Source organism: Paramisgurnus dabryanus, chromosome 2 (assembly GCF_030506205.2).
Source record: "Paramisgurnus dabryanus chromosome 2, PD_genome_1.1, whole genome shotgun sequence".
Lineage (NCBI taxonomy): Eukaryota > Metazoa > Chordata > Actinopteri > Cypriniformes > Cobitidae > Paramisgurnus > Paramisgurnus dabryanus.
In genome coordinates this window covers 5,463,085-5,476,000 of record NC_133338.1, presented here as the reverse complement: position 1 = coordinate 5,476,000, position 12,916 = coordinate 5,463,085, and the positions used below count along the sequence as shown (strand labels likewise).

Here is a 12,916-nt window from a genome sequence, read left to right as displayed (position 1 = left end):
AAATCAAAATTTTTTCACAATCACATCAATTTTAATGACAAAACATGCATATGTCACGAAACACATGTGATATAAAGCTAGGAGGATATTTGAGTTTCCATGGATATGAGCTGTATTGATCACAACCCTCATATTGTTATAAACTTGTATGAATTTCTTTGTTCTACTTAACACAAAGAAAGACATTTTAAGCATTGTTTATAACCAAACATGGTCTCCATGAGTAAATATGCCCTTTTTAAATAATACAGCACAATTGTGTTATCCATCAATTATTTTGCGGACCCCCTGGCTAAGGATTGCATAAGGATTGCAGACCACCTACTTTGAAAACCCCTGGTCTAGGTGACAGGTGCTTTCAGTTCAGAAGAAAGGAAAACATGATGCAAACATGCACAGGAATTACACGGTAAAAAAAAGAGTTACAGTAATAATATAAAGAAGAACAACTCATTTAAAAGTGCTGTAGAAAAAAAACTGTATTAGGCATAGATTAATAATAAGAGTTCTGTACATGGTAATGAGATATCATGATCCTCAAACATGATTGTTTCCTCTTTTTTGGGAAAACATTGTGCATGCGGAAGAATGCTGGAAAACAGACCAATCTCAACATAACACCAACTGTGACTTTACAGTCGTGATGTACAGTATGACCCAACATTAAAATTACACATTAAATGAATTACAATGCTAAAAACAAATTTGTGTTGAGTTAGTGCTATATGCTAGTTAATGCTATATGCTAACATTTAGGCTGAAGTTCTACCACTCACGTTACAGTTAAGTTTTGCAGGTCCATACTGAAAAAACACGAACTTACTACTCAGAAACGTCCATTTACAATCTCAACAAATGATTTTTCATATCTTCATCTGATACCGACTCAAACATAACGTCTGTTTACACACACACACACACACACACACACACACACACACACACACACACACACACACACACACACACACACACACACACACACACACACACACACACACACACACACACACACACACAGAGCTACTGAGAGGAGCTGCTCTGTGAAACAGCCAATCAGAGCAGAGCTCAACATTATTATTCATGACCCTTTCAAACAAGGTAATAATAGACCATTTCATTCTAATGGCAAATCCTAGGGTTGTAAATGGACATGTAAAACCATTTCTGCACTAAATAAAGCCACGTGCCTAGATATCAGAGAACAATAGTTGATACTTTTAATGCATTCTTTAGCACCTTAAATAATGATAAAACTGAAGGGAACAGGATTCGATTCATGCAATACAGTATATATTTGTTATGCATTGTAGAGTTATTTAGTTGTGGAGCGCATACGGTATGTTGAATTGATTTTAATAACCTTAATGTACTTGAAGTGCACCTATCAATAGGAATAGAAAAATGTAAGTGTCAGATCACAAAATTTATTTGAGACTCAGATCGGGGGCACAAAAACATTATCGGGACCTCCTGGACGTAAACACCCACTGCTACGATTGGACGGCTTCATTCCCCGTCATTACATGTGGGGAAATGTTATAAAAACATTAATGTGTGAAAATAGCAGCCGAACACAAATATGTTTGAGCCACAAAAGATTCTGGGTGCTAAAGATAATACACATAAATGACAATACGTATAATAAAGTAGAAACAAAACTTTAAACTCGACGTGACTAAAGTACCGTATACAACACAGTAAGCGTACATCAGATTATAAACTGCGGCTGATAAGCTCTTATCAATAACTTTGTATATTTCTATTGTGCTTGTGAGGTTGCTCTTAGATATACGTAACGTTACATACCACAGTTATATGATAAAAAAAGCTTTGTTGAGTGTTTGACCGTTCAAACGCAACTTGCCTAAATTACCGTATACAACACAGTAAGCGGGCATCATAATCTATATTGAGGCTGATAAGTCCTTCCTTATCACTACCTTTGCATATTTCTACCGTTAAATTACAATCGTATTGTTAAGTGTTGCACCTTTATTAATCGTTTCATGTTTTTAGTAAATTAAAACAGTCAAACATACTTGTTTAGACACGGATGTTACAACAGGACATATCAAGCGATCTTTTCTAACAAAGCAATAGTGAAACGCAGTAACTTAAATAAAGTAAAATGTCTTACTTGCTGTGTCATTTTTGTCAGATCCTATATTAGTGGTGCTTTTAATCACAGTTTCTCTGCAAATCCAGCATTGACTTGCTTCTTTACAAGTGAATCCGCACAGTACACAAGGTAATCAAACACTCCCCACGCGAGCTGGAACTCTTCAAAAATAACCTTTATCCACGCATTCCTAATGTTATTTTCCGAGCCTCCGAATTAAAGTATTCAGCTTCTGTGTTGTTCCCACGCGGTTCTTCCACAACCCTAGACTTCGTTACCATGGTTACTCTATCATAACAGATCACCGCGTCAAAATAAAAGTCTATCAGAAAAAATGTATTTAAAAGTCATTTTGGTTACATTTGGCAATCTTTAAAGACATGTTAACTGATTGAGACACACGTGTGTCACGCGAAGCTGTAGGCGAGGCTACAAAAGTGGTCCTTGTATTTGGCTATGGGGAGGTGCTTCAATTCTACTTTGATGTCATACTTCTCCGAATTCCACACTTGGTTGTAAAACTGGCTTGGTTATATTTCAGTAGCACGGACGTTTTCAGTTCTGAAACTTGCAGGATGTTCATTTAACTATGATGACCTCTTATATAACAAAGTATCAAGTTAAAATTGAGTATTTGATTCACCGCTCCTTTAATATTTATTGTATGTCATTGTCATTCCCCCATTGACAAGTTATCTCAATTAAGAAAAAACATTTGCCCGAAAAAACGTGTTCCTGATGAGTTTTATGGTTATCTGTAATCCCGCGATTAGATGTCTTACCCAATTTATAAAAAAAACTTAAGCAAAAAATTATTTGTTAATTTAACACTCTGTGCATGTTTTGATAATCGTTCTGAATCTGATTCCTAGCAAAATTTTAGTTTTTGGCTCAAAATTTATTTTTAAAGAAAAATATTTAAGAGTTTATAAACAAAGAAAGTAATAAATCGTTTTGTTTGTGTGTTTATTGTTTGTTTAAAACCAGAGGGTCTGTTCTTTCATTTGATATATTAGTATGTTTATATATTTTTAGAAGAAAATTTTCCCGAAAGGCATTTTGTGAAACTTATGTGAAAATCACAAACAATGCTGGCGGACAACTTTTCAAAAAAAAAAATGGCTGGTGGGGAATGAGTTAATAATATTTTTGTCAAAACTTTGTGAATACGTATTGCATGATCAAAAATTACCCCAGTGACGGCCGGTGATTTCTTTTTTCGAGGGCGGTCGATGCGAAGTTCGTCACAACATGTATGTAGCCCGTCATGTGTGTGGTTCGAGAGATCTTGTGTGCATCACGTGTTTTGTCAAAATAAGTGCCTTCTGCAGATGCGTCTGAAGGGTTTATGATAAAACAGATGCTCGCGTTTTTGAGTTTAGTTTAGTTTAGTTTAGTGTTAAGGGAGTGTCTTTTGTGAATGTGAGCGTCTCTTTTATCATAAACGGTTTTGACGCATGTGCAGCAGGCACTTATTTTGACAAATGGTTCACATGATGCAACAAACACATATTTTGAAAACGCAAGCAACACACGACACTCCGAACACTTATTTTGAATTAGCGCCCCTCGGATGAGCAGTCACGAGCCGCCACTGAATCACCCGTTGCCTAAAGTGGTACACTCTCAAAAATAAAGGTACAAAAGTGTCACTAGGGTGGTACCCATTTAGAAAGTACACCTTTGTACAAAAAAGGTGCATATTAGTACCCACATATTGGTCCTTTAAGGATACATATTAGAACCTTAAATGTACATATCTGTACCGTCCCAGTGGCAACTCTTGTACCATCAGGTGGATGTAAACATTTGGCCAGGAGAAAGTTTCTTCCTGTTTCCATTAAAAATTTACCATTGGAGGTCCCAGGATGTTTTAACCTGTGTTTGAACACACTTGCTCCACTTTCTCCTTTGTTTTCATTCATTACATTGGTAGAAAGATCATGGCAAAGGAGCAATTGCATGTTGGCAGGCGGCATAATTGAAATGCTTGAAACTGGCAGGCTGTGGCTGTGCCCGGGCCAAGACGTTGCTCTTTCTTCCTCTCTTTCCAATCATTTATCATCTCTTACGCAACTGCTGGCGGCTGATGGCTTTCAGAGGACTTTGTAATGAATCCTCCACCTGCAGAATCACTCCGAGATGGATCGGCCAATCAAGAGATGGGGGGAGGAGTGCTGCTTTGACAGACAGGAAATGATGTAATTAGCCTTTATGTAATTGGTTGCATCGATCAATTGAGTTGTCCCAGTTGTTTGCCAACAGATCCATGTGCACATGGTGTATTATGAGAGCATATGAATGTTTTCTCAAGCTAAACTGCAGTTATTTGACCTGAATTGACTATTGAGGCGAGGTCTTTCAGTTTGAGGGGCAAGCATGCACTATATAGAGACATGGAGCATCTTTCTTCATTGATTTTGGTACTCTGTGGCTTCTACTAGGTGCCATCAGATGTACATTTCCCACTGGTCCAGGGTGATTAGTCACATAACAATTAGAGCTCAGGTGATTGGTTACAAATGATACAAAAGTCCATTAGAGTAGATGGCAACGTCCAGCTTCTGGCCACCAGCCGGGCAGCTGCCATTGGGAAGAATGGTCTGAAAGCTCTCTCTCCAGGTATAACACACAGTTTCACTTTTGCGTGGGGCTATTTCTTTCTCTCATTTGCAAAGTTTGCTGCCTGCCTAAATTTTTCAGCAATTTTTCCAGACAAGTTTAAACCTCTAGGCAAGCAGTTTGGGTTTGCAAGCCCACTAGGTTTTGAAACTTTTTTGCTTCTCCTCATTGAGAAAGTTCATATTTGGTCCATCACTCCTCTTCAGAAAAGGAGCCCACACAGTACAGAGTTTGTGCTGAATGAAAGAAATCATTTTGCGTGTATTGATTTCAAATGGCTGCTGCAATGAGTGCATTCCGGATCTGTGAAAGTAACCTCTGTCACGTGAACCTTCACAATGAATAAGGTTTGAATCAAGGCAAGCCTATCAAGCACAAATCAGTGTGCCTTCCTACAGCTTTGAACTTTTGCTGTAAGATGCTCTTACATAAGCATGAATTTTTCGGAGTATTAAGGTTTTATAAACAACAAATAACAGGAAAAAGAAATTTTAAATAGATAGATTTAAAGATTTAAAAAAGATTTTTGGATACAATTTTCATCGTTTTGGAAGTCTGACACACAAATTATTTGATTCCAAACCAAGGCTGTGAGGGATTAAACCTATTGTTTTGTATCATAATCGTAATACATTATTTTACAAATTTCCACAGGACAAAGAACCTCAGAAGCGTGGATAATCGCTAACTTTTCATTTTGTACGCATGCTTACTTTTCTTTAAAAGAAGGACGGTGGGTTTATAGCTGGCAGGATCAGTCGCAGGTTAGGGGTGTGGTCCTGGTCAAGACAATCTCCTGAACTCCAAACTGACTGTCAGAATGGGAAAGAAAGGTGATTTAAGCAATTTTGAGCGTGGCATGGTTGTTGGTGCCAGACGGGCCGGTCTGAGTATTTCACAATCTGCTCAGTTACTGGGATTTTCACGCACAACCATTTCTAGGGTTTACAAAGAATGGTGTGAAAAGGGAAAAACATCCAGTATGCGGCAGTCCTGTGGGCGAAAATGCCTTGTTGATGCTAGAGGTCAGAGGAGAATGGGCCGACTGATTCAAACTGATAGAAGAGCAACTTTGACTGCAATAACCACTCGTTACAACAGAGGTATGCAGCAAAGCATTTGTGAAGCCACAACACGCACAACCTTGAGGCTTGATGGGCTACAACAGCAGAAGACCCCACCGGGTACCACTCATCTCCACTACAAATAGGAAAGAGTGGCTACAATTTGCACAAGCTCACCAAAAAAGGACAGTTGAAGACTGGAAAATGTTGCCTGGTCTGATGAGTCTCAATTTCTGTTGAGATATTCAGACGATAGAATTTGGCGTAAACAGAATGAGAACATGGATCCATCATGCCTTGTTACCACTGAGCAAGCTGTTGGTGGTGGTGTAATGGTGTGTGGGGTGTTTTCTTGGAACACTTTAGGCTTCTTAGTGCCAATTGGGCATCGTTTAAATGCCATGGCCTACCTGAGCATTGTTTCGCGATTGGCGCGGCTCAGACGTTCTTCCGAGCAGGTTCGGACACTCTTAGGGGCCAGTCACACCAAAAGCATTTATGGCAGTTGCAGGCGCCTTTTTTGAATGATATTCTATGGGCAGGGAGCGTTTGCGCGCTGTTTATGCGCGCTGAGCGCCTTGCGGTTTTTGCCGCCAGCCGCAGCATGCGCCTTTGAAGGAACGCTGAGAGCGGAGAAGCGCCCCAACGTCATTCGTGTCTTTCCATTGTCCAATCGAATGAGGGGAGAGGCGGACCTTACGTTGTGGTGAGGGACGTTTACAGTTGCTTTGAAGAATTGGACTACACTCGCTCACTCTCTCCTGCGTGTTTGTGCACCTCTCATCCTCAAACAAGGTCAGACCAAGCGTCCTCTTTTTAAAGTTTCTGCTAATATGACAGTTAACAGCAAAAGAGCGCTCACGCTTCAATATTTGATTGACAAGACAGCTGACTCGGTGGTTGCTTAGCAATATAAAAAGCCGCGTCGCACTGCTCTTTTTTAAAAAAGGCAGTGCGTCGCGCCTGGCGCTTCGAAGCATTTAAAGCGCGGTTGGAATGAAATTCATCCTTATTCCTTATGCCTACCTTATGTTATTTGGCAATATACATGATTTAAGTACTAAATAATTAAGATAAGGATTGTTTTATTTCCATCTGTTTCCCCTGCATACTTGATAAATCTTGCTTGTGTATTGCATATCAGGGGTTTCCAAAAATTTTTCAACCCAACAGGATCTCAAGACCCAACATTTTTAAATTCTGGCATCCCTCCTCTTCACCATCTCCACCTTCACTGCTCTCTTTTGTCCTTTAAATGCAATTCTGTTGCAAGGGGGCTTAAACTTGGGGCTCCCTTCAAGGACAGCAAGCCAAGTTCGTTGACCACTTATTATAAAGACTGAATGGGCAGGCAAACTAGTGAAACAATTCTTGCCATGAATATAGCAGTAGATGCTGGAATTAGGAAGTTAAGAAAAACAAATTCATCAATGGGAAAATGTACAATGTGGTAAAGTATTGACATGTAGGTGTTATGTAACTTTTACAATGTACCTTTGACTTGCATGTAAATTGTTGCAATATGGCATGAAAACAACATTCCCATCAAATGGGAAAATGTAAAATGTAGGAAAGTATTGTCATTTAGGTGTTACTGTAAAATGTACCTTTGACTTGGCATATAATTGAATATAAATTGTTAAAATATGGCACTGAACCAAATTACACTTGGTATCCATTTCCTGTCATTCTTATCTTGCTTGCTCTCTATCTCTTTTTGTAGGGGAAGAGGAATAAGCCGGGGGTCGAGACAGCGGGAACTCCAGACTCCGTTTCGGTGTCGGGAAGAGGCCGAGGAGAAAATAAAGCCATCAAGTATGTGCCTCCTGCGGGGCTTAACTGTTGCTGTTAATGTCTCGCTAATGAGAGCAAAACATTAATCCTAATGCTATTCAGCGCTGTACGTATTATTAAAAAGTCAAAGGCTATGTTTGGAACGCAATACTCGCTATTCAGGGTGGCAGATGGAGAAACAAAACATGCAGAATTTTAATGGAAACTTATTTTACGTAAGATTTACTTTAAAAATTATTGAAAAGTATCTATTGATAAATACGCTGTTATTTTTAATATAACCCAGGGTCAATAAGGGATTAACTTAATCCAATGGGTTGTAATTTAACCTACGCTGAGTTGTTCTAATTCATTGCTTGGTCATTTTTTTTGGGGGGGGGGTAATTTAACTCAATGGTTGGGTTTGTCCATTTTTTACCCAAAATAACGCAGTATTTTGTATGTCAGATTTTGGAGGCTACACTGGGTGATTGACACTCTTCGATATGTGCTCCACTTTCAGTTTTTAATGATCTTCAACTTTCATTATTGTAAGTAAGTTTTAACATCTTGTTTTTTTATGCCAAAAAGTTTAAACATTTTGGCACAAATTTGGATTTGAATATCGTATTCATTATTTTTATTTTTAAAATTATAACTTCACGTGCTCACTAAATGAAAGTCTCAACCTGAGTTGTCTTAGCATTAAGGTTGTTGTAACCTACAATTCTGGGTTGTTTTAACCTATTGCTGGGTCATTTATTTTTGGTGGGGGTTGGCAATTTTTTACCCAACTATGTGTTGAAAATAACCCAGTATTTTTTTTTTTAAGTTTAAGTCAGTAAATTTTGAATGTTACATTTTGACACAAATTGGATTTGAAAAGAATATAAATTATGTATGTAATCACTAAATGAAAAGTCTGAACATGAGTTCAACCCAGCGTTGGGTCAAAAACGGACGAATTCAACGCGTTGGGTTATATTTAACCAATGTTGGGTTTGTTATAACGCAATGTTGGATCAAATATAAACTGGGTTTTTTTTGGGGTTCATTTATCCTAATGAGTTCACTCTAAAAATAATGTCTCGCTAATGAGAGCAAAACATTAATCCTAATGCTATTCAGCGCTGTACATATCGTCGCTGCCCGATCAAACTCACGTTTGTCCAAAACGGTTACTTTTCAGGAAGTGAAAAAAAACAGTGTATTTCAAAAGCAGTTGAATGTAGCGTTGTCATACTTGGTACGGCATATTTACATGTAACCATATTCTTGCCAGTGTAATGATATAATCCACATTTGACCAAATTTGAGTTTAAATGGACATACGTGCATATTTTACAGTAACGGTGGTCGATACGCGTTCTTCCGATAATTAATTAGAATGGCCAAGTCGCGTTTCATATTGACAGATGAATACGCTCAGTTTATTAAATAGCCTACGTCTTAGTTTATTAAATACGCTTAGTTTATTTCATATTAATTATACATTTATTAAATATCTCTTGCAAACTATGAAGGGACAATGAATCAATACACTGATATGGTAATGCTAGACAGATACTTTGTTTGCACAGTCCTACCGTAATTTTGTCACTCCTAGACTTACGTCTGGCGTCAGGGGGGAAACGTTTACCTCGATGAAGGAAAGTCATTGTCTCACCAGTCTATGTTTATTCGGCTATCCAGTGCTGAGCTTCGATGAAACTTCACGAGACCGGCGAGATGCTTCAACAGGGCGGGAGATACGCGGCGTGATTGACAGGGTTGACACCAAATGGATATACGTGAAAATCTGATGACATGATTTCACAACTTTTCATTGGCCATTTAGATATGTGAAGCATACTGTATATGGAAATGAACCTGGACATTCAATCCGTCAGAAAATCGGCAAAATGGACATACGTGGTTTTCATCGGACAGCGACGATATTATTAAAAATTATATTATTATATTATATAATTACTCGCTATTCAGGGTGGCAGATGGAGGAACAAAACACTTACAAATTAAATAAAACCCTTTCTAATAAAATATATATTTTATTTGTTTAATCTGCATGGCATGTGACACATTACACAACACCACAATGGTAGCACAAATGGACTCGGACAAAATTAACGTTTTATGTAATAATAAAACAGTTTCCGGATAAAGGTCCAATAACAGGCAATAATAACAATAAATATGTAAAATACTACTGATGAAACTTTAAAATGGTTGAAAAATAAATAAAATTATTGAAAATATTTACTTAAAATCTTAGGGGGTACTTTAAATAAATAATTTAGGCCAAGGGGGTTTGGCTAACAAAAAAGTTTGAAAACCCCATATGGACAAACCCAACTGTTGGGTTGTTTCAACCTATTGTTGTGCAACAGCAATTTTTAACTCGGCAGTTGGGTTTGTCCCTTTTTGACCCAACGCTGGGTTGAAAAAAGCATTTTAGAGTGTAACAAAATTAAACCATAGTGAAAAGTTGGCTTCATACTGTACCAAAACCAACATTTACATGCACACATTTGGCAGACGTTTTTATGTGATTTACCCTATACGGATAAAGTATATTTTCAAAATATATTTTAAAAGTAAATATATCTTAAAGCATTTATATTCAAGTTGCATTGGAAGAAAACTTTGTATGTTACAAACCTGTACACATGTTTGAAAAGATTAAAATTAAATATATTTTCGACTTTATAAAATGTTATATTTTATACATACTTTAGAAACTTTTATATTTTGGCCAGAAAAAAATATATTTTTTGCATATGGGTTGTAAATTTAGAAATGTATTTGTTGCCTCTGAAATACATTTTGAAAATATTATTAAGTTAAATTTAAATATATTTCCAAATTCATAAATATATTTAATTAAGCTTTACTTGCTACAAAATGTATTTCGCATATATTTAAAAATATTTTTGGCCAAAGAAATGTATGTTTTGCCGTATAGGACAACACACACTGCAAAAAATGACTTCTTACTTAGTATTTTTGTCTTGTTTTCATGAGAAATATCTAAAAATTCTTAAATCAAGATGTTTTTTCTTGATGAGCATAATACTAGTTTTTAGACAAAAAATATACAATTTAAGTGAATTTGTACTTAAAACAAGCAAAAATATCTGCCAATGGGGTGAGAAAATTTTACTTGAATTAAGTGTTTAAGAAAAAAGAAATCTTATTTCACAATTTTTTTCTCACCCCATTGGCAGATAATTCTGCTTGTTTTAAGGACAATTTCACTTAAATTGTATATTATTTGTCTTAAAACTAGACTTATTTACTTATGTCATTTTGCTCATCAAGAAAAAGCATCTTAATTTAAGATTTTTTTTTTGATATTTCTACTGAAAACAAGACAAAAATACTAAGTAAGAAAGTCATTTTTTGCAGTGCATACATTACAAGGTAGAATTCAAGTTTATTTATATAGCGCTTTTCACAATTGTTTATTTGTTTCAAAGCAGATTTACATCAATAAATGCAGGAGAAAGTGGTGCTAGGTTAAGCCAATGTCAGCTGACTCCTTAGGGTTGAAAAAACTCCTAGGAGAAAAAAGTCCTAGGAGACGGTTTCATCGGACACACGTGTGCTGACGCGATACACGTCTGGATCCGAACTTTACTTCCGGGTTCGTTTTTTTAATGGTCTGACTAGTTGCTAAACTGATCTCTTGAACAAATGCCTCATCCAAATTAACAAATGTTTTGGTTTCCTAGGTAATCTATGTGTTGATTTTTTGCTTGTTATATAAAGAACTTTGTTGTTATTTATTCTTAGCGGAGTTTACCGGAAGTTACGTGCGGACCACGACAGCCGCTTGTTTATGTTTTTACTGCTGAAACCGTCTACATATATTTAAGTGGATTAAATGGGGCATCACATTGCAAGAAAGTCAGTGGATCATTGGTGTGATGACCTTCTTTCACCTGTACACCTGTACAGCCACAACCTTTGGTGCTGCTAACACAATACTCTACCAAATGAACCCTCTTCAATCGTATTTATTTCTAATACGGCTAAGCAAACCACAAGAATAATCATCTTTGATCATTTTAAATCCTATTAGCACAGGTGAAATGATGTTGATCAGGTTGCAGGCCCAAGCCGAACACCTCTAGTACCGGTCCACTCCAAAAACTTGTCCTGAAAACCACTGCAGGTGGAATATTAATAACCCGAAGCTCTAATTAGACACAAAAGCCACTCGTACCAGATGGACACTGTTTTCAGATCAGTACCGGAGGCCAGACAGCTAATCACCTGTGACCGCACAAGGGCAGTTTCATTCACACAGGGTGTTTCATTTCCTTTATGAGGACTGGTACCCCCAACAGCAATATTATCATCTATTATTGATGTGGTACAAAATGAAAACTTTGTTTTACTAGCCAAAAATCTGCATCATAACAAAGATAACAGCTATTGAAACCAAATAGGAAAATGCACTAAATAAGTTTTTATGCAATAGTTTTTTGTATCATTTATTGTTAGATAATTTAGACTTTTGTGTGTATATATGCAAGGTTTTTAATGTGCGTCTGGATGTCTATGCATCTTTGTGTGTGTGTGTCCTAGTAAATATATTTGTACCTGGACCATCTCCAGTACATTTAAAATTTTATTATCATATTAAATGCCCACATTAACCCAAATGAAACATTAAACAGGTGGTTCATTTTTAAAGCTGGAGGTTTTGAGAGAGACCGAGCACATCTAATTTGTCAGGTCTAATGTTATTAGTCAGGGCAGATAAAACGTCTAAACATCAAGCTTAATGGCAGGTCAGTTCTCTAGTGACAGGCGCGAGCTAATGTATTTAAAACATTTTCCTCGTTTCTAAATTATGTGGGAGTTTGGGGCGCAAACATTTGAGACAGGTCAGTGAACGTTAGGCATTAGTTAGTCTCAGATGCCACGCCTACAATACAAACCGCTGGCTGAACGTCTGATGCATATTGAACACTGGAAACAGAAAATAGAATAGTCGTCTCCTGATTGGTTTAATTATATATAAGATTTCCGGGAGATGTGTGTGTTGTGATCTTTAACGGTTTGTCCGGAATCAACACGAAACCGTCTGATCGGAGAAGAAACCTTTCATGTTTACATCGGTGACAATATGTTTCATTAAGATCGAAAAATGCTGCATGTTTAAGAGTATGCAAGGTACACTGAAAAAAGTAGAATTTAGTAAAAAATTATGTAATTCTTCCTAAGTTAAGTAAAATTTCATTGTAAAAAAATGTCAAATCTGCTTAACAAAATCTTTAATTTAAAGGGTCATTGCGTGAAAATCTGACTTTTTTAAGTAGTATACACT

General features: G+C 36.9%; 1 protein-coding gene across 3 annotated transcripts in view; it reads left to right on the top strand.

Annotated features, from left to right (window-relative positions):
• The window catches only part of syt7b (synaptotagmin VIIb), a 208,950-nt gene that overhangs the window by 107,873 nt on the left and 88,161 nt on the right, over positions 1-12,916 (top strand). For all 3 annotated transcript variants that reach the window (XR_012335081.1, XM_065294246.2, XM_073811881.1), the window contains exon 3: positions 7,532-7,623. Coding sequence is in view for 2 of the 3 variants with exons in the window: in XM_065294246.2 (XP_065150318.1) it covers positions 7,532-7,623 (92 nt within the window). In the remaining variant the exon portion in view is untranslated. The remainder of the gene's footprint in view (positions 1-7,531; positions 7,624-12,916) is intronic.